At 34.5% G+C, this 23,991-nt stretch overlaps 2 protein-coding genes across 2 annotated transcripts in view; one reads left to right on the plus strand and one right to left on the minus strand.

The window, feature by feature from the left end:
• Positions 1-23,991, minus strand: part of sty (sprouty signaling antagonist) — a 309,966-nt gene that overhangs the window by 230,479 nt on the left and 55,496 nt on the right. The gene's annotated exons all lie outside the window — the stretch shown is intronic.
• LOC140448671 (uncharacterized) lies at positions 7,409-7,927 on the plus strand. Its single transcript, XM_072541969.1, has one exon. The coding sequence runs from the start codon at positions 7,409-7,411 to the stop codon at positions 7,925-7,927; it is 519 nt and encodes a 172-aa protein (XP_072398070.1).

Consider the following 23,991-nt stretch of genomic DNA (forward strand, 5'->3'; position numbering starts at 1 on the left):
GGATTTTTCTTTTAATCTCTGTGTTAATTTGCTTATACTGTTTTTCATTTTTACCTTTCGATAGTCTTCGAAAATTCATCAATAACAAAATTTCGTCACTCATCCATTCTTTCTGTTTCTTTGGTTTTTCTCTCTTCAGAATATTTTTTAGAGGGCTCTAGCACCTTCTTTTTAATAATGGCCCAGTGTTTATTAATGTCTAGTTCTGGTATCTTCTCTGTCTTTTCAAGTTTTTCAAGATTTGCCTGAATGCTTGTTTCTACCTGATGTTTAATTGTTTCATCATTTAAACGATTGATATCTATTACTTGTTTGGGCTTAGGTGTTTGTACTCTTGTAAGTTTTATTCGGAATTGTGCCACTACTGGATTGTAGTCTGACCCTATATCTGTTCCTGGATACGTTTTCACAGATTCGATTGTGTTTTTATATCTGTTGTTTACTGCTATTTGCGTAATCTATCTCGAAGTTATTTTTTGACAAAGGAATTTCTGTGAATCTATGTAGCATGCTAATTGTGTATAGTGGTCTCAGTATAGATAGGTTTATGAAATACGCAGAACTCACGTTCGTTTTTAAGTCTGATAATTTTTAAATCTAGAAAATGTATGGATTGATTCAATATGCTTATGCAGTCATCCCCGCGTAGGCAGAAATAATTATGAATGAACATAATGACTAGAACAAGGTTCCTTGACAACATCGATGAAGACATGAAAAATATAAGAATACGTGCTTGGCGCAGAAAGGCAATGGATAGGGATGAGTGGAGAGAAATTTTTGAGGAGGCACGCAGTGTTGTAAAGTCAGAATGATGATGATGACTGATCATAATTCAAAATTTCTGTATTCCATGCTGAACCGAAATAATCACCGTTCCAAGTTTGCTTTAAAATAAGCTTCAGCAACTCTACCGTTAGATCTATCCATCGGCTTGCAATATCAGCACCTGATGCTTTCACTCACTTATAATATATCTAATTATCCTACTTTCTTAGAATCTGCAATTACTTGAGAACCTTTAGATACAGAATATTTATTTCTCCAGAGCACGGCAGATCTTCCTAAGAGAAACAGAATACAGATTAAATAATGTTTTTTACCGATTTATCAGAAGTTCTATTTCTGATAGACTGCTTAGCTTCTTATAGTGCCTATGTAAGCATTATTGGCGAATGGATTTATATAATTTGTATTACCAGTTTTAAACAATTGCTTTATATTTTCGCTGTGGCTTAAAAGCCATTGCTGCCTTATTGCACTTTTGCGGAAAATACACATTTTGAAGAGCGTATCCGAACTGGACTAAAGTGTATGTTTGCACACCGTTTGTTCTAAGTACCTACGCAATAACAAACTGTATAATAAGACTGAGTTTTACAACAGCGTTCAAAATTTATTTGAAGCCCTGAATAGCACAAGGAGATAATCAAGTATAACCCACAATTGAGCATCGTATCTTATATGTATACGATGGCCTATTCATATTCATGTACATCTATTATATCTACATATACTGAATAAGATTAAGATATGATATAAAATACTGCCTTTTATATCTATTTCGTATTCATAAAAGTTGTCTTTAGAATTTTAAGTACGTATTTTATAAGCACAGGACAGGAGTTGGGTCTTAATAATACATTAATTTTTTTATATTTATCGATAACCTATCGGTGCTAAGACATTTTTAAGAAACTAGAATGGAACAATAAGGGTATCAACGTCGATGGATCATACTTAAACCACTTGCGATTCGCAGATGACATAGTTTTAATAGCCGATAATATCCAAGAACTAAATGATATGTTACAACAATTAAATGCAGTTTCAGGAGCGGTAGGCTTAAAAATGAACTACAGCAAAACAAAAATACTGAGCCGAGACCAGACAAATATAACAATACAAAATCATACCATAGAAAATGTTGAACATTATGTATATCTAGGTCATGTTATCAAACTAGGAAAACCAAATCAAGATGCTGAAAATAAAAGAAGAACACAACTGGCATAGGGCGCTTTCGGCAAATTAGCATATATCTTGAAACACACCTCCATTCCCGTAAACTTAAAGAAAAAGGTGTATAACACATGCATACTACCAGTTTGTACTTACGGCTTGGAGACAGTAGCCCTTACCAAAAAAATCTGCTAAAAAATTAGAAACAACGCAAAGAGCAATGGAACGAATCATGCTTGGAATATCACTAAGAGACAATATTAGAAACACCGAGATAAGACGTAGAACGAAGATTAGGGATATTGTGGAAGAAATTGCAAAAATGAAATGGCGCTGGGCAGGTCACGTAGCCCGATATAATGACAACAAGAAGCACGGGAAGACCTCAAAAAAGATGGGTAGATGACATAAGAACAGTGGCAGGCAAACAGTGGATTAGATTGGCGCAAGATAGAGAAAGATGGAAGCAATTGGGAGAGACCTACATTCAGGAGTGGATGGAAAATGGTTGACAAAGAAGAGATCGGTGCTATGTACCATTTTAGATTTAAAAATGACACGTGACGTACCCTTCCGACGATATTAAAATCATACTTATGATTCTTCTTCTTCAAGTGCCATCTTCGTTCCGAAGGTTGGCGATCATCAGGGCTATACGTATTTTCGAAACTGCTGACCGAAACAATTCGTTGGTGCTATAATACTTATGATTAAGATTAACATTATTAGAAAAATCAGTTATCAAACTTACTTAGTACCCAGGTTTGACCGCTTAGTTTTACTACGCCAAGCATTCGACTTCCTCTCTAGAGCCGTCATCAGAGCCTAGTCCAGGGTCACTTATGTACACACCACTGGGATTTTCTGACTACGCAAATGACTTCTCTACTACCCTCATAGATTCTATAGTCAGTATGGTGTCAATCAATGTAATAGTGAAATGATCTAGCAATTGTTTAGTAATAGTACTATGAGACTGAGATCGCGGAATAGGTCCTGATACAGATTTCAGAGAGTGAATCGAAAGATTTCCACTGTTGATTCTACAAGGCAAAATTGAAGACATGGGAGGCCCTGGACCTTGGGCGTATAAATCTTATGAAATGGACTAGTCTAAAGTCAACTGATCGATTTTGAGCTGCTATAAATAGAATAAGATAGGTCAATGTGTTGTCAACATCACTAGAAAATAGGCACCTTTAGGAGAAAAACAAATTCTTCTCGACATCTAGGTTCTACATACGTCAATAATTAAGTATAAATACAAGATAATAATGAAAATGTATATGATGAATAAATTCTATAGGTATTATATTTAACAAATTTTGAAAATTACTAAAATCGTTAAGGAAAATTGTTATAAAAAAATTAAGATTTTTTAACACGTTAAGCGCCACCGTGTTAAAAAAAAAACACAGTTCTGGGGGCCACTGTGAAAAATTCATAAATATGTATCAAAAATGCCCTACTTAACTGTATCTTTTATAATTTATATGTTATAATGTTATTTTCTTATATAAACATTGTTGTATTGAAATGGATACAAGCGGCCCATTTTCATAAATTGACGCTGTTGGCCACTTGTTTCGATTTGGATTCAGCGTTATAAACACGTTTGTTCTTATTAGATTTTGTTGGTCGCGAGTATTGTATACACATTTGCGAAGTGCCTTGTGTTGTGTGTGCATATTATATTGCGTTATCGTGACTCAGCGTTACAAACATGTTTGTTTTTCTATCAAGAAAAGAAAGCTTATGAGGTCTACTAAAAACCAAGAGAAGACAAATATGGAAAATGCCAATTTGAATGTTTTTTCCGGTAAGTTCTCTAACCCTACTTTATCTTTTTTATTAGTAAATAAATACTATGCATGTTTTAGTTTCCGATAAGTATATCGACGACACAACAGAAGGTGGAAAGCTTGAACAATCGTGCAATGTGTCCTCTGCTTCTAGAAATATTGCCAATCAAGTGAAAGATGAACTATCGGACCAGAAATCTACTAACGGGAACTCTAGTTCTAGTACGTCTCTAACTGTCTGTATATTATTTATATTATTTATCTGTATTTTTTAGATTCCAATGCACATATAAATGATACCATAGAAAATGTAATAAGGTTAGGAAATCTAGACGATATGGAAAGTACTGATACAGAAAATGAAGAATCAGATAATGAAAGCCACGGAATAAATGCACTTTCTTGGGATAAGTTTACGTTATCGAGACTAAAAATATTTGATTTTTCCGAAAAAAATCCAGGCGTAACTGAAGATATACTGACCAACTTCAAAGAAAAAAAAACTGGATTTTTATAAATTTTTCATAACTGATGACATTATAAACTATATGGTAAGTGAAACAAACACATACGCCCAATCTATGAAGTCTCAGGCTAATACTTTACCCCATGCTCGCATAAAAAGTTGGTATGATACCACTTATAATGAAATGAAACTTTTCTTGGCAGCATTATTGTGGATGGGAATTGTCCGGTTACCTCAAGTCAGAGATTATTGGTCAAAAAATAACATATACATAAATAAGATAAACTCTCTTTTTATCGAGAAACATATTTGAAATACTAGTAAGAACGTGGCATTTTTGTGACAACTCTAATCCTTCAAAAGATGATCGGCTATATAAGATCACGCCCTTGATAAATATGCTGATAGAACGTTTTCAATACGCCTATGTACCAGAAGAAAATTATTGTATTGATGAGACACTAGTTCCTTTTCGTGGACGTCTAAGCTTCAAGCAATATATTCCTAATAAACGGCATAGATTTGGAATAAAATTGTACAAATTGTGTCTTCAAGGCGGTTATACATATAACCTGAAAGTATATTGTGGCAAAGATAAAACTAGCAATACAAATATTTCCGGGGCCACTAAGACTGTTTTGGAACTGTCAGAAAATTTACTTGACAAGGGGCGGACTGTTTACACAGACAATTTTATAGTAGCGTTTCTTTAGCCCACGAGCTTCAAAAGAGAAAAACACATTTAGTGGGAACGTTACGTTCAAACAGAAAAAATAATCCTATTGAAGTTGTGAAAGTAAAGTTAGAGAAGTATCAGTCTACGAGTTTACAAAGCAACATAGGTTGTACTGTTTTGAAATGGAAGGACAAAAAAGATGGGTTATTTCAACAAAACACAGCAATTCAATGGCTCATGTAAGAAGACGTGGCGAGGAAATAGAAAAACCCATAATAATTTTAGAGTACAATAAATGTAAAGCTATAGTAAACCTATACACCTTAAATTTTGCCGACGATCAAGTAGTCATCGCACAAGATGAAGAAGATCTCAGCTTTATGCTCAGAAAACTAGAAGAAGAATATAAAAACAACGGAATGGAAATAAACTTAGAGAAAACCGAATACCTAACAACAGAAAACAAGAATATGAGAAACCTAGAGATAGACGAGGGAAGACAAATAAATGGAACAGATAAATTCAAGTATTTAGGAACCATAATATCGAACCAGGGAACAACAGAAGAAGATATAAACAACAGACTGAGACAAACAAGAAACTGTATAAGACAACTAAACTCAGTGTTGTGGGATAAGAACATTACGATAAAGACAAAAAAGAGAATATATAATACCCTGACAAGAAGTATCCTGACATATGGGTCCGAAAACTGGACAATAAACAAGAGAAATAGAGGTAAAATAAGAGCAGTAGAAATGGAGTTCCTGAGGAGAAGCTGTAGACAGAAAAAAAGAGAGTAAAAAATTCTGTAAAAAGAGACAGAATTGAAAACGCAGAGATTAAGCGGAGAATGGGAGTGCAATCAGACATAATCGACTATATAGAGGAGAAGAGACTATCCTGGTACGGCCACGTCAGAAGAGCGGACAGAGGACGCTGGATAAACAAAATCACAGAATGGAGCCCGATTGGAAGAAGAAAGAGAGGAAGACCCCGAAGGTCATTCAGAGATGAAATCGACGAGGCTATGGAGAAAAGAACCCTGCGAGATGGAGACTGGAATGACAGGGAAAATTGGAGAAAACGGTTGAGTGAAGGAAGACAGTGAAAACTGTGGAAATCCTTAGTAGTAGTAGTAATTACTAACAGGAACTACGCTAATAAATGCGTATTGTATACATCAGATGGTAACGAAGAAAAAAATGTCTATCACCAAATTCAAAGAACAAGTTGTCACTCAGCTTTTGGACGAACCGCTTACAAGACCTCCTCCACCTAATAACATAAACGAAAATCATATTTTAGTGGATGATAATAAGAAAAGAAGATGTATATCTTGCTATGAAAGGCTAACAAACAGCCACGATTGGAAATATGCCCAAGCCAAATCTTCCCAAACTCGTCACAAATGTAGTGTTTGTAAAAAATTTTATTGTCTCAAATGTATTTTTATTTCTCATAAATCCGAATTATTAATGTAATAACGTACATTAAAAGAGTTTGTATCGATAGCTATTAAGAAGAAATGTGGTAGGGTAGAGGCACCACTTATGGCCACTACCCCACCTATGGCCATTTCACTATGATTCGTAGGATAATAAGCATGACGTCCATCAACAAATAAGCTTGAAGCTGCTAAAATGTCAAATAATTATATAGGAAGTGGGAACAGTGACAGAAACCTACCTAACTGATCCATTCATTTCATTGTTGATGTTTAAGTGGTAGTGTGTTGCACCTGCCGAGCTAACTAACAAATTTTCTTAAGAAACATATCTGATATCATCGTTTTAAATCCAATACTATATCATATTTTTTCTTCACTAGAAGTGAGAGATAAGGTAAATAGACACTTTTTATTTTATATTTTTTATGTAAACCGAAAATCACTATTTACCTTCTTATGGCCAATCTGCTGGCCACAAGTAGGTAAACGAAATCCACTTTTGGCCAGGTTACTTTTCTACTAATGTAGCATGTTCACATAAATATAGGTATTTTATTTCTTTTAGTGAAAATGCCAAACGCACTTAAGAATAATAAAAGCAGAGTAGAATAGTTAAGAATACCAAAACTTCAGTACTCACCTTCAAAATTAAATTTAGCATTAAATTCCATATCCGAAGGAATGTCTGTGACCACAGCCAGTCGTCAATTTAAAGTTCCGAGAACTACTTTGCGTAATAAAATATCCGGAAAGTCTCCAAGAGATTTAGTGCATTGTGAATTCGATTCTCACTTGGGAAAAGAGACTGAAGACCTCCTAGTTGAATGGATATTAAATTGTGCAAAGATGGGGTTTCCAATTGATAAAGACAGGTTATTGAGTTCGGTACAAAAACTTGTTCGAGAGTCAAATATTAAAACTCTTTTTGTCAACGATCGTCCAGGCAAAAAATGGTATTACAGCTTCCTTGACAGGCACAATTGACAGTTCGTATGAATTTAAGCGGTATAAGTGCTACCAGTGTTTTAGATCATCCAAAAAGGATTTACAATATGGATGAAACATGTTTTTGTTTAGCCCCAAAAAGTGATACTGTAATTGGACCGCCAGGAAAAAACATCTATGATGAACAAACCTCATCAGATAAGGAAAATGTAACTACGGTTTTCACAGTAAATGCGGGAGGAAAATTCGCTCCTCCTTTGACACTTTTTTATTATAACCGAATTCCGTCCGCTGTATGTAAAGCAGCTCCTAAAGGTTGGGGATTAGGGAAAAGTGAAACAGGCTGGATGACTGCAGAATGTTTTTTTGAGTATTTTTCAAACGTTTTTGTCTCCTTCCTAAAGGAGTATCAAATAGAGTTCCCCGTTCTTGTCTTTTTAGATAGACATAAATCCTATTTGACCCTATATTTAAGTAAATTTTGCAGAGAAAATCAAATAATTTTAATAGCATTACCCCCTAATGCTACTCATATCCTCCAGCCCTTAGACTTCTCTGTGTTTGGGCCTATAAAACAATACAAACAAACAAACAAAGATAGAAACCAATTGTCAGGAGATTACTAAATAATTTTTACCTATGGCACTGGCTCAGTTGATTGATGATCCAAAAATGACCTCTAATATAATATCGGGATTTAAAGTCATAGGTCTGTACCCTTTTTCAGAAAATAATGTGGACTACAGTAAAATTGTATTGAGAAAACCCGATATGTTTCAAACTAAAGGTATGTATTAACATTGAAGCCAAAGTTTTCCTTAAATATTTAGAATCAAAAATTGATGTGGTTCTCCTGAAAAAATTTAAGACAACAAAAAGAAGAACACATGAATGGGAAGTTATTGTTGAAGATAAATCGCTGTACAATATTTGGTTTCAAATAGCAAACGAAGTTTGAATGCTTTCAAACATATATGTCCCCTGGTATCTACTACAAATGATAATATGATAAATGCTGTGTTTTCGGAATCTTCCAATTCTGATTATTTAGGCGATCAAGTTCCGACCACATCGACTGCCAGCAATATTGTGATGGATAGCAGTTTTCGCCCAGATAAGGTAGAAGAAGTCAAACGTAATATTTTTTTTGCACAAAAACTGATTTCTTCTGCAGTATTTTACAATGTGCTGATAAGTGGGTGAAGTATCATGAAGAATGCGAGAAACTTAAAAATGATAAAGAAAAACAAAAGCAAGAAAGGAAACAGGCTCGAGAGCATAACAAATAGATGAAGGCACAAAAAAAATCGAAAAAATGGAACAAAAGACAACAAAACTTAAAACGACGAAACCTATAAAACACGATTTAGATTCAGGCTCTTCAGAAGAAGAATATGAAGACTGGGAGGAAACTGGTAGTAGTGGAGACGATGTTGACTTCATGGAACCAGAACCAGACAATATTCAAATGTACGATACCGATGATCTCAAATTGGGAGACTTTAGGCTTGCCAGATTTAAGAACAGGGTAAAAGATCGACGACAACATATAAATATGTTGCCAAAAATTATAGATGTCCTTTCATCAGAAGAGTATGAGATACAATGTTTCAAAAGTGCTAATGAAGAGAAAACTGTGTTTTGTCCTATAGAAAATGACGTTTGCAGTATAGATAAAGGTGATATTTTGGGAAAACTACCCGAGCCTATTGTCCAGGAACAAGGAAGAAAATTTAAGACTATTTTTCGAGGACAATTAGACATTTATGAACAAATATGAAATTATAAGTACTATTTATAAAAGTTTTAATTATTATTTTCAATACTTTTTACTTATTTGTGTTACCATAAATTTTTTTTGTTTTACCTATTTTTGTAGTTCAATAAATATTTAAGCATAAATATCAACTTTAATCTCTATTTTTAACTAGTTCTTGGGTGGCCTAAAGTGGGGAAAGTGTATGGCCAAAAGTAGAAACACATGGCCAAAAGTAGGGATTTTAGTTGTTCAAAATATAATCATAGTCATATATCAGTTGATCTCCTAGTAGAGCAGATTCGTAAGTAAAAATCGCATTGAGCGGAAAGATTTTATTCAAATCCTACATGTTTCTCAATAGAAAAATGATAAAAAAAGTTCTTAAAGTGGCCATAAGTGTTTACTTATTATATACTCTACCCTATTTGTTTATTTAAATTAATTATATTTTATTTTTAATAAAATGTGTTTAACTATCAACTATCAAAAAAAAATCGTTGGCCAAAAACAAATTATGAACCAACCTGCCATGCTTTATAAGTTCCCCATTTAATTAAATACAAAACCTGCATTCTTTTGAATACAGCTAGCCTAAAGTGAAAGTATTGCTTTGTATCGGTTTGGATACAGGTGGCCAAAAATGATCAAAGTTATTTGTATCTAATCGGATACAAATGGCGCTTAAGGTGTTAGATTTTAAAGAACTTAAATGTGTACTGTTATTAAAAAATATATAACACGCTATAAGAAGTATTCACTTCTTTCTGTACTTCCCAAGTACCACGCTCTTTTTTTTGTTCGCTTTAAATGCTGAAAATTACGCCCTAACCATATGATTTTTTTTTATAAATTTTTATCAATGATATTTTCATATATGAAAAACAGTTTATAATTATTAAAGTACACGTACACGTGAAACATCAAAAATCTTTATTAACGAAAGAAACTTTGTCTAGTTGTTGTTTCTAAAAGTGAACGACCCAATTTTTGCGCCCCGCGAAAGTTAGTGTGGGTTCCATGGCACCCGCTGTGGCCACATCTCTTTAAATGCTTCTAATTTTTCTGTTGAAAGCTCAATCATTCGTATGATTTCCACTTGTTTCTTTGTTGGCAAAAATGTGTCTCTCCCCTTTACGAATAAATCTTCTAATTACTCCATTCCTAACTTCTCAGAAATACTATTTACTATAATTTTGGTTTTGTTAGTTGACTTCATTAAAAAAAAGTATTTTAACATTAAAACAACTAGAGTTTTCACAGTTTCTGTGTTTAAAATTCTGTTTACTGGAACTTATTTGACGGTACTATTTCCAAACACGCTTACATAAAGCAGTGGGCCAATGTGCCTCTGCGTTTATGATATTTACACACACACAAACTCACACAATATGTACATATGGTAGTGCATTTACTAAGACACACACACACACGCACGCACACTCACACATATGTGCCATATTTTCAATTCGACTTTTTTGCGTGCCAACATTTGTTTGTTTTGAGAAGATCAAAATCCTATTACTTTGCAATGGTCTATAACACCATCCGCCTTTCTCGCTCGTGTAAATTTTCGAAAACCAAAACACAATTTATGAATTAGAACAAAAAACGAACACAAGTAATATACTATTTCTAATTTGATTATATATTGTAATAGAATGGAGTCTGTTTATGTACACAAATTATATTTATTAATATTTATTTCAATGGTGAATTAATCAAAAGAAGAATGTGAGAGACAAACAAAAGTTTGTTTCGATGGAAAACATTTCTGGAAAATAATAAAAAAAGCAAAAAAGTTCTTAATTTTATGCTATTCATACGTTCCAGTTCATCCGGTCCTTGAACAGTCCTTTCACTGTTGATACGTTTTGCCTTTTCTCTTCCTATATCCACAATCTACACCTTTTTCGCGTTATTGCATTTCTTTTATGCGTAGCTTTATCGCGGACTACGGACGGAGAGAATGAAGTAGTAAACGCAGTCCCATGTGTGTTTCTTAACAAAATAAAATAAAAAATCATGGCTACGTGCGTAGACGATACGAAAGCTATGCTTTCCCTCCTCGGCCACTCTCGGAATGCCACCTCTTTTTTTTTGCCAAACCCTTTGAATTCCACCTCCTGCTCTATTACATTCGTTATGTCCCCATTATGGTATCAATCCATATCAGTTCGGCTACCATTTTTAATAATTCCGTCTTTTTTTAATATTCTTACATTTTTTCAGCCCAATTTCGTAACGTTGTATATTTTTAATTTTACTTCTCTAGAGATTTTATTTGTTCCGCAAAATGTATTAAAATATATTACAATGATGAGACTAGAGCAAAAGAATTATTGCTGGCTGAAAAGTAAATGAAAAGAATTACCTTACAAAATTATGTACATAAAATGATGTAGTTTTGTAAAAAAGTTTAATTATGTATTATTGAAAAAAAAAACAAAAAAACAGGGTGCGAGTGTTAATGATACTGTAGATTTAACTGGTGATATGACCGGTATTACACCAAATCAGAAATTAATTTTAGTTAGCTTACCAAACCTATTGTTCCTAGTAATTTCTTTTTCTCGTTTTTCTCCTAGACACTTTTTATAGGTTATGGCGAAGGTGAAAACACAGACTTGAGTTTTCAAAGGGTTGGGACTTGTGTAGTAAATAGTATGCGAATATAAACAAACAAAAAGTACTGAGTTTGGTACTGCCCAAAAACATACATCGGTCAAACAGGTAGAACGTTTAACAAACGTACAACAGAACACAAAAGGGCTTTCAATAATACAAAAACAGATTCTACTTACGCACTTCACCTTGATCATAATAATAATTCTTTTAACGACCAATTTCAAATATTCCATATTCAAAATAAAGGCCTTTATTAGAATCTATATGAGTAAATTAAAAGATACAGATATAATTCTGAAAGACCAACTTAGAAAAACTTAAAAATACATCACTTGAGGAAGGTACTCTGCCGAAACAGCTGTAGTGATAATACATTGTAATAAATTTTGTGAAAATGTAGAAAATAAAAGTTTTCAATGTATTACTCTTAAGTAATGAAACTCTTCCACGACATGTACTATTTAACAACCTCTTCATAAGGTATGAAGTCCTGCTTCATACAAATATCATCAATAAATTTTTGCGTATGAATTTGCTGTTGTGACGATCATTTACGTAATTTTAGAGCAATATTTTTACCGACTATATCAAATTCATTATCTTTGTGAATGGAGGAGATCTCCCACTATTTCTAAAAATTTGGATCAGTAGGACCTTTCTTTTGTTTTTTCACTGCACTATTAATCTCAAATTGTGGGAAGATATTTTGTCGAATTGGCAAAGACTCTTTTGGTTTCTAAGCTAGATCAGGGTCAATGTTATTGTTCGATTCCACAGGACTTGCAATAATTATATCCTGTGTTAGGTTATTTGTCTAATTGATTTAATTTTAAATAAAAACGCTATCTTAACGTCTTTTGCAATAAATTATTTAAACTATTAGTGGTTTAATATTTTTCTGACTTAAGAGTTACAACCAATCTTTTTTAAGGTGTTGTAGTCTGTATGATATATTTTGGTAAGTAGTTCGAGGTCCAAGCGAAATCAATAGTTTATCCAAAGTTTCTATGCTCATTTTAAAATAATTAAAGAACTTATTCGGATGTTCTTTTAATATTTATGAAACTGATTATAGAATTATTGAAAGCACCCAAAAACTCTTTCTTCATTTGCCTTTTTTTCGATTGCTCAGAATTAGCGCAATAACACAAATAGCTTTCCACAAAATCCATTGTAACTGGGAGAAGCAGCAACCCACGGATAAGCTGAGTACACTAACTGTTTAGTTCCCACTGATTAACAAATTACTAGTGTGCTGTGGCAGGCAACTCAGCGATGAGTAAAGCTTTTAGTGACCAGTGATTGAAATTGCAAGTGCACTAAGATATTGTTAATCGCTGAAGGGTGGGTTAAAGGCTTGGACACACCTATCAGACAGCCTTCTGATCATGCACAGTCCGGCAGCTGGGTACCTTTCTCTTACATAGAATGGTGGATAGTTGAAAACATAATGAGAGGGAGACTACATATTTGTATTCGGCGAAAAAAATTACTTAAGATAAAATATTTTTTAACCCTTCCATGGATACAGAAAAGTACCCAGCCGCTGAACTATCTATGAACAGAGTAGGATCGGAAAGCTGTATCATAAGTGTGTCCAAGTCTTAAGTTAAGAGGATATAAAAGTTAGGTACTGATGGCGGCAGCACACTTCGCTGTGTTATTCGTAATGTGACTTCGCTGTATTCGCCCAAATATTCGTCAGCGAATAACAAATACGCTAGTCCACACTTGTGCCGGTAAATATTTGCATCATGCATCATGAGTGTTTGGCAGAACCAAAATAGACGTGGACGTATTGACGGTTGCTGCTCTTATTCGCAGAACTTATTTTTACTTAAATGCAGTTTACCAATACTTGTGCCATATCATCAAGGCTGCATCTGGTATAAATCCAGAAATCTCATTACCTTTTCATTTGTCCAGTCTATTCCGCAGCAGATAAGAGACAAAGTTAGGTTAGGATAAACATCGAGATAACCACTGGTGCCAGCGAAGTGTGGGCAGTCGACACATACATTCGACGTGCATTCGGCTTATTCGTGTTCTTTAAAGTGTGTCATAAACCGACAAGTGAACGGATAGGCGTATTTGCTATTCGGGTATTTGCTTATGCGTGCGAATAAAGCAAATAATTGATAAATGTACCCTCCACACTTCGTCTTATGTGGCCGAATATTGCGCATAACGAATAACAAAGCGAAGTGTGGTGCCGACATGACAGTTGTAACATGCAAAAAAAAATTTATCTAGTAAGCAACAGCGCTGGAAGTTTTGCTGCAGGTCAAAATAACTTACTAGTGATCTTTGAATTCTACTTTTTTAGTATTTCTTTTATGTATATGAGAGAGAAATTTGACCATCCTGCACATCAGTTTCGCTTATTGAATTGTTAACAGTGCTTTGACAATTGTCACATTTTGGATATGTGTTCATGTGGGGCTTAAATCGTAATTTAAATTCTATTGAAGACTAGTTCCAAAAACCAATAATGCTAAAAATGCTAGTGTTTGTAAACAAAACACCAAAAAACCACCAACGAAACTTGAAAAGACCCATATTTTGCATTATTCTACACGCTTCCTAATATCTTATGACCAGTAAAAGATTCTCAATAGTATCAAATATCGTAATAGTCATTTTAGCAACAATTTATAGCCACAACACGAGAATATTATCATTTTTAGACGTAGGAGTACGAACGCCGAGTTTCTTCAACAAATACGCCCATCATTCCAAAATAGAAAGTAGAATTACTGCGGATAATAGTTCATTCATTAAATTTACATACCTCAGTTTTCTAGACGCCTCGTTTTCTTCTAAAACGCCCAACAGCAGTGAAATACGAATAATTGTTGTCGGTGACGAGGAATTGAGATTTTTATTGATTCTTCGAAAAATTTTATGCCGGGCACCCTTCTGATTTGTTTATAGGACATTTTTGAACAGGAATCCGTAAAGAAACCGAATCAGAAACATTTTTCCTACGGGGGCGGCCCCACAATGTTAATATATCAATACCATCAATATTAACAAAATATATCAATGCCCTACAGAAATTTTTGATCGTAATATCCCACTTATCAAAGGGAAATTATTATTCGTCTCATAAGCACATGTACCATGAAAAATGTACAGCAAGTTTAAAAATGTTATTAGGTATTTTATGCAACTAAATTTAAATCAGCGAGTTTAATATTTTCTCAAATCACCTCCCTTGTACTACTTTGAAACAATCTAACTCTTACTCAGACTTTGTAACAATCCGAAAATGTACGAATGCCGTACTGTATCAAATTGCCGAAAATGGGATCAAAATTTTCCGAAAATCAAAGATTATCCCTGCTACTGGTAGCAATATTTTTGTACGGCATTAGGTCGCAGGTCATTATTTTGTATTACCTACCTAATAGTTTCTAATATTATATTATTGATTTATCCTCCTGAGACCTGATGTCCAATTAAATGGACATTTACGTTTTATATATTTTTTTGGAAAGAACTAAATTTACAGCGCCGAGTCCCACGGTCCATCGTAGTGTATATACAAGTGACCCTGACAACAGCGCGCCGTATTACTGTGACCACATTATAACTTAGTTAACCTGTTAATCTCAAGTGACAAAAATGGCGGGCAGTTATAGAAAAACAATTGATGGTAAGTAGCTAATTTTATTGGAAACCATCAATACACGAAAGCTGCAATACATATGGCATGTTATGCGTAATGAGAGATACAACCTACTTCAATTGATTATACAAGGGAAAATCCAGGGCAAGAGAAGTGTAGGAAGAAGAAGAATCTCATGGTTGCGTAACTTGAGGGAATGGTACGGATGCACAACAATTGAACTATTCAGAGCAGCAGCATCTAAGATCAGAATAGCCATGATGATTGCCAACCTCCGTCGCGGAGATGGCACGTGAAGAAGAAGAAGAAGCTAATTTTATTAGATTATTAACCTAAATGTTGCTTAGTCTAATAACTTAGGATATTATAAATGCATTCATGCGATGTAGTTGTCTTATCAAACCATTTTTAAATTGTTTTTTATCTAAAACGAGGATGTCGTTTTTTATGGACGTCAAGTCCTTAGGCATACATAAAATATTATATTAGACTTTTTTGTTTCAGCTGTGTTTGGTAATAAAAAATATTTAAGACCCAAAGTTGACATTGAAAGACTTCTTGAATGCCTGGAAAATTCAGATATAGTCGTTTCAGATTCTGAAAACTCTGATGACGGCTTTGATCCAAATGAAGAATCGTATCAGCCTCAGCAATCAGATTCGGCCCAACATACAGATGATGAACAAGATACAGAAATGCCACCCGAAGATGAATTAGATAACGTGCCACTCAGTGAACGAAAAAAAAAAGGAGAACCGAAATACATGGAAAAAAATGGGTGTTTTTGTCCCTCAGCATATAGACTTTACTGGAATTGTCGATACAGTCTACGAGAGGCAAAATTGGAAAGTTGAAAACTATGTCGGTATGTATTTTGATGATTCAGATTTTGAGAATATTTGTAATTGTACAAATATTAAATTTTTGCAAGAAAAAGGAAAACCTTTGAACGTTACTCTAACGGAGGTGAAAAATTTTTTTGGAATATCTATTCTAATGTCCTGTCTGAATTATCCACAAATTAGAATGTTTTGGGCTAAGACAACAAAAGTCAACAGCATTGCACAAGCCATGACTCGTGATAGATATTTTCAAATCAGGAGCAACTTAAAAGTAGTTATTGACGCTGATGTGCCTCAAGATCAAAGAAATGCTGACAAATTATTTAAGATCCGGCCTTTAGTTGACAGAATACGAAGAGGTTGCTTGACACTTCCAAGATACAATGAGGTTGCTGTGGACGAACAAATGATACCTTTTACGGGCGTGTGTAACATGAAACAATTTGTTCGAGGTAAACCTAACCCAGAAGGATTAAAAAATTTTGTCTGTGCCACTCCCAAAGGATTAATATTAGACTTCGATATTTATCAAGGGAAAAATACATTTCTGCAGAATGATGATGATGTTAAGAAGTTAGGTGTTGGTCCATCCGCAGTTATTAAGTTATCTACAACGTTATTAGAAGGAACACATGTGTTCATCGATAGATATTTCACCACCTTACCTTTACTTGAGTACATGTTAAACAAAAATATTTTTTTAACTGGTACAATAATGAGATCCAGAATACCCAAAGCAGTTTATGTAACATCGGATAAGGTGATGACTTGGGTCGTGGTTCATCTGAGCAGGATGTAAGAGCTGATGGAAAAATTAACATAGTCCAATGGTATGATATGAAATCAGTTATGCTAGCGTCAACTGCATTGCAAATAGAACCTTCAGATGAATGTAAGCGGTGGTCAAAAAAGGACTCCCGATATATTGAGGTACCTAGACCAAACATTGTTAAAAAGTATAATGAATGCATGGGGGGAATAGATTTAATTGACAGGATGATAAGTTATTATAGAATGGGAGCTAGAAGTAAAAAATGGACAGTCAAAACCATTTTTCACTTATTTGATCTTGCGATTGCCAATTCTTGGATTCTATACAGAGATGACCATAAGCAACTTGGTGATGCTAATAAAACCGTTATGAAGTTCCTGGAATTTAAAATAGCTCTTTCCGAGTTGCTCCTTAAAGACAACATTTCTGAAAATTCTGATTTTGGGAACACTTCAACATTAGTAACTAGAAACAGTTCCAATCCTAGACCATCACTTCAAACTTCTACTAAAAGAAAGATACAACACATACCTGCAATGGCATCCGAGTTAAAAAATTCTGTTAGATGCAAGCTTCCAGGTTGCAAGGGTAAAACAAAAGTTTATTGTGAATCATGTGACATATTTTTATGTTTAACGGGAAATATTAATTGCTTTAAACAGTTTCATTTATAATAATTTTGCATCGATGCGATCCTGATGTCCTTTTGAATGGACATAATTTTTTTCATATTTAACAACAAAATAAAAATTTAGAAAAATTTACATGTGTTTTTATAATCAACATCATACGAATTTTACTATTTAATAAAAAAAAAACAAAAAGAATCAGCTCAGGTCTCAGGAGGATATATGTAATTCATACTGAGTCAAATGACCCCTCGAAAATGTCCCATGGGCTTGTAGTCTGTTAGAAAGTATTTTAGCTCACAGTTAATTTTTGCAAGCAATTTGATTAACCCAGTCTGAGAGACTTGCACACCCCTTAGAATGACATTCGGGTGTTACAATTCATTGGAGCGAGGTGTATTGATTTGATTTATCAGGAATCACTCCACCGCGCTTCAATGCTCCAGGCCATCACTTTCCTCCCTATAGCACGCTGATGCGCGAGAGGAGCTCACTACCAGCCAAATGGTTTTCGTGTGGTGCAAGTCCTGGGTGCAAGAACTCCAACACGATATCCTAACCCGATCAATGCAGGCTAGCGTAAGGCGCTCTTTTCCTGCTTTCTCTAGTGACGTATCATCCAACTGAAATTGCTTGCTCGGGCCTCGAGTCTCCGCTCCGGGCTGCACCCAGTTCGGCGACTCGGTGCCCGAGAATGTGGGCCCTTTCTGCACAGGTTTTGGGGTTTTGTTATTTCTGCTTGATGGCTGTTGCCTTTGTATTAGTATTTTTTGATTTTTTTGGTGGCCAAAGCCCTAATTTAGTTATTTTTTTTTTGAAGGTTGCCCTAAAAAAACCATCAATTATTAAAATTTCCCAGTTCTGCGTGCTGGGGCTGCTTCTGTTAATAGAGCTACGAATTATCTAGACTTTATGTGTTTGCTACGATTTGCTGTTTTGGTCTTTTGTGCTTCCCTTACTTATTACAGTTCTCTAAACAGAAAGCGTTCAGCGACGTATCTTAATACATTTGCCATTTGCCGCTTCTCTGAGGATGTTATTGTGAGCTGCTTGTATTTTCTTTTTATTTGAATTGCTTATGTGTCCCCATGAAAGAGATCCATATGTGATTATTGGAAGTATGATGCTGTTTATTAGTCTCATTTTCGTCTTTATGCACAGTTTGTGTTTTCTAACTGTGAGTCCTCTTATTGCTGCTCTGGCTGTTGCTGTTTTCTTGATGGTTGTGTCTACGTGTTGCGTAAAGGTTAAGCCTTGGTCCATAGCGACTCCTAGGTATTTCGCTTCTCTTTTCCATTTCCATCCTGTTTGCACTAACAGTTGTTCCTCTGGGGTTTCTCTTTTCTTTTTGAATATCATAGCTTGTGTCTTCTCTGAATTGATTGCGATTTTCCATTGGATACACCATTCTTCAATATTATCCAATGCTGTCTGTAGATTGTTGACCGCTACTTCTAAGTTTCTGTGTTTGGCCGCAATCGCTTGGTCGTCTGCATAAAGGCTGAGTAGTGTTCCTGGTGTTCTTAGAAGATCTGCGGTGTATATTGTGTACAGTAGGGGTGACAGGTCTGCTCCCTGTAGCACTCCAGCCTCCAGAGCTCCGTGCTCGGATAGTACTTGTCCTATTCGTACCCTGAAGCTTCGGTTGCTTAAGTACGAAGAGATCAGTCTCGTCATGACCTCATTATATCCGTAGCCTCTCATTTTGTATATTAGGCCTTTATGACAGACTCTGTCGAAGGCTTTGCTTACATCCAGGAACGCTGCTCCTGTGTACTGTTTGTCGTTAAATCCAGCTGTTATGTATTCTGTCAGTCTAAGCACTTGTAATTCGAGTGTTCTGATCTAAATCCGAACTGATCTTCTGGTATTAGTCCTATTTCGTATGTTTCAGCTTGTAGTCTTCTTAGTATTACTCTTTCTACGACTTTGCTGACTGCTGGCACTTAGCTTCAGTTAATTTTTTTATTATTTATTATTTTCTTATATCACAACAGTAGAATGATGTAGTAATTGAGCAATATTTCTTGACAGAATACTAAGTAGGAATACTGGGACTCAGTCCATATATAACTAAGGTCTTGAAATTGAAACATATGAGATTATTTCTATATGAGGACAAAAGTTGTAAACCCGGATGAACTGAGAAATAGTACGATAGAAAAACGTGAACCAATCCAAAAATATTGCAAATGTTACATTAAGTTGTTGCTAGAAGAGTTTGTTTGTGTGTTGACTTAAATCGACGAAATTAAAATTTATGTATTAAAGAAATTAATTCGGTTTTTTTTTGTATATTATTGTTTTGACATGTATCAATTTTACAAACGAATGTTATTTTTCTGGATCGTTCGATACTAACAACAACTTTTTTGTCACCGACCACAAAAAAATTTATATTCTTCTGAATTAGTCATTTAACAATGGAAATATTAACAACGCCATTAAATACTCATAAAAATTAATTATGAAATCATGAAATGGCAACTTTTAATTGATAAAAAAATGTTTATTAGTAAACTACGATACACCAATACTTCTCACAAATATTAATTAATAATTGATTAGTAAATGTAAAAAAATATATATTATGAGTATACGGGGGGTTTCAAGTGAGTTTTAAGTCTATACGGCAGCTCCTACTAACTATCCAGAGGAATCTTTTCAAATCAGTTAGAAATTCTCCAAAGTTGAGGAATAAGTGAATTAACAGTTCATTCATCTTAGTCACGTGGGGCTGTTATTCCCTTTAAACCATGTCATGAGATGGTTGTCCTTGGATCCTCTTGTCAAATATTTTTCTATCTTCTTTTAGTTTTAAATCAAGCTTTTTGTCTCTGGCGCTTGATCATGGGACCCTTGTATCAAACTTCTTTACATGATATTTTTGAAAACATCTATAAAATTATAGAAAACTTCAAATATAAAAAAAATACACTTTTTCAAATAGAAAATGTCAAGTTGGCGTCAGCATAAAATCGGTTAATAGTGTAATGTAACATACACAGCAGAAAATCAGAAGCTGAAGAAAGAAAATAAAGCTATTAGAAAGGAAAGTGAACAGACAAAGAAGGAAGTTCGAGAATTAAGTACCAAAAATTGAGTACTTAGGGAAAAAAAAGAAAAAGGATAAGGTCATCGTAACAGGTTTAGAAATAAACGCTAATGAGCCGAACGTGCTGAAATCGGTCATGGGAAAAATTATACAGGAAACATTATATATACAGGTAGAGATTAAATCAGCTCTTAAGATAGGAGAGAGAACATGTCTGTTGCATCTAGAAAACCAAATAGAAAAGGAAAAGCTAATGAGAAATAAACGAAAATTAACAGACTAAGAAGAAAAAATTTACATAAACAATGACTTGACAATTAGCATTAAAAGCATTAAAAGAATCAGCCACAAAAATGGGTTTAACAATAAACACCAACAAAACGAAGTATATGAAAATAAGCACGCAACCACAAATACTACTACCACTTATTATAGAAAACGACGTCATCGAAGCAGTAAATGAATTTGTGTACCTGGGAGCGCTCCTTAACACTGAAAATAATACTAATGCAGAGATAAACCGCAGAATTTGCATGGCCAACAGATGCTATTTTGGGCTCAATCTCCTCCTTAAATTCACAATTATATCGAGAAATACAAAAATAAAACTCTACAAAACAATAATACGCCCAGTCCTAACATATGGTTCAGAGACCTGGACTCTAACAAAAAATAATGAAAACATGTTAGGACGTTTCGAAAGAAAAGTATTAAGGCGAATTTATGGAGCAGTGAATGACAATGGAGTGTGGAGAAGACGATATAACTTCGAACTTTATAGAATATACCAGAAACCTGACATCGTAAAACATATTAAGATAGGACGTCTGAGGTGGATAGGGCATGTAATGCGGATGGAACAAAATGATCCAGCTATAAAAACGCTCCTTATAGATCTATTGGTCAGAGAAGAAGAGGAAGACCTAGAACAAGGTTCCTTGATAACATCGATGAAGACATGAGAAATATGGGAATACGTGCTTGGCGGAGGAAGGTGATAGATAGGGACCACTGGAGAGAAATTCTTGAGGAGGCTAGGACCCACGTAAGGTTTTACACCCAGAATGATGATGATAATGATGATGATGGTGAAACAGTAAAAAGGGGTTTTCGGAAGGTTACAAAAGATGGCGGAGTATGGTGATGGAAACAAACAAAAGGGGAGCTAGACCCACCAGCAAACTATAGCCGATGAACAGGGATGGATCAAAGGATAATGGCACTATAGCAATGAACGAGGAGATGGTGAGATTATCAATAGGGGAAACAAGGACAATAAGGAAAAATAAATGTCATCCAAGTACAATCCGGATAGGTTAGGAACATGAAAAGTGTTTATGAAGCAGGCGCCCTAAAACATATAGTGTCACTGATGAAACAATAGAAGTATCCTGGCAATGCTAGTAACGAGGCAAAAGGATATTAGTGTAACAATGATAAACAACTAAAGCTTTTTCATTAGTGGTGGGGAAGACCGAATGCTGAGAATAGGTTTTATAATTAATGACCGGTTACAAAGGGCGATAGTGGAGTTTGAGCCAATATCTGAGCAGATTTATAGGCTGCGACTAGGAGGTAAAACTAGAAAATTAAGTTCAATAAATGTTCATGATCTTTCGAGAAAAAAGACCAGAATGTAAAACAGGAATTCTATAGTAAGATTGAACTTATATATGTATAATCAAATTCCAAAATATGATATTAAAATTGTAATAGATGATTTAAATGCCAAGGTGGAGAATGAAGGGACGTACCGAAAAACTACGGCCGGTAAAAGCAAACATGACGAAAGCAACGAGAATGGGAAGTTGTTGGTAGGCTTTGCGCAAGAGAACTTCAGAATTATGAGTACTTACTTATATCACAACAAAATGCACAAAGAAATATGGATCGCCCCAGATGGTAGAACACGCAACCAAACCAACCACGTCCTAGTGGAAAGCAAGAACGCGAAATTAATAACAGATGTTAAAAGTTATAGAGGAGCAGACGCTGATACCGATCACAAACTAATGATCGCGAAATTAAAAGAAACTATCCCAAAGGCCAGAAAACAGAGAATATTCTATAAAAATATGACGTCGCCAAATTAAGGAACAACGACACTGCTGACAACTCTAGGCAGATCTGACAGCAAAACTATTTCAAAGCGAAAAGCAAGATGACATCAAAATGGACTGGGGAATAATAGACGAAGCTATGAAGGAAGTACCTCAAAAGCGGTTAAAAAATATACGAATATTTTTATAAAAAAATTTTATATTAATAAAAATTTATTTTACAAAACTATAGAAAAATATTTCCGTTGAATTTTAATACTATAAATAACAACCACATTCTTTGTGATATATAATGTAAATAACAAGCAAAAATGTTTCCCGAAAAAATGTATTCACTAATTATATAAAAGAACGCGTGAGTGTATCGGCGATAAATATTTTTATTTTTTGTTTCTGTGGTAACTCTGCTTTGCAAAATGTGGTTCATAAATAATTTAATTTACATGTGACTTCTGAGAAACTCAGTGTTTTTCCATATCCCGGAGCTTTCGGAAATATTTATAAATATTTCACAGAAAGAGTGCGTTTATAGATTTTTACTAACTTTTCAAAATATGTTTTCGAGCCATTAGTTTGATTTCGCAGAACAAAATTCAACGATAGAGAAGATAGGTAGGTATCTGAAATTCAACATATGAACCGACTACGCAATTTACGTGAATATTAACTACACATGAAAAAGCTCTGGTTAATAATAAATTATCGTATCCATCGTTCATTTTTTAGAAATATTTTCTTGACCTATATATTATATGTCTATCTCACAATGGCCGTTTGATTGTAGTAAATGTTTCTGATAATTACTACAATCAAACGGCCAAAATCCAAATAGAAGACCAGTTAACTGATAAAATTGCAATAGAACGTGGAGTACGACAGGGCTGTATTTTGTCTCCATTGATGTTCAATATTTATTCTGAATGGGTATTTAAGGAAGCTTTTATTTCGCACGGTTGTGCGAAATGAATACTAATAAACGGTGAATGGTTGAATAACATTAGATATGCAGATGACACTATAGTTTTTGCCGATAATCTGAATGACTTACAGATATTAACAAATCGCATAACAGAAGTCAGCAACAGATACGGACTAGCTCTTAACATAAAGAAAACCAAATTTATGACAATTAGTAAAAAACCAATACTAAACGCTCAACTTACAATTAACCAACAGAATATCGAAAGAGTCTAGCAATATACATATCTAGGCACCAATTTAAATAGCCAATGGGACCACTCAACAGAAATTAAACAGCGAATAATAAAAGCAAAAGCAGCTTTCGTTAGAATGAGAACCATTTTCAACAGTCGAGAC

The sequence above is a fragment of the Diabrotica undecimpunctata genome, chromosome 1 (genome assembly GCF_040954645.1).
Source record: "Diabrotica undecimpunctata isolate CICGRU chromosome 1, icDiaUnde3, whole genome shotgun sequence".
Taxonomy (NCBI): domain Eukaryota; kingdom Metazoa; phylum Arthropoda; class Insecta; order Coleoptera; family Chrysomelidae; genus Diabrotica; species Diabrotica undecimpunctata.

Coding starts and splice junctions, on each gene's coding strand:
- LOC140448671 (XM_072541969.1), top strand. CDS start 7,409: ATGGATGAAACATGTTTTTGTTTAGCCCCAAAAAGTGATACTGTAATT.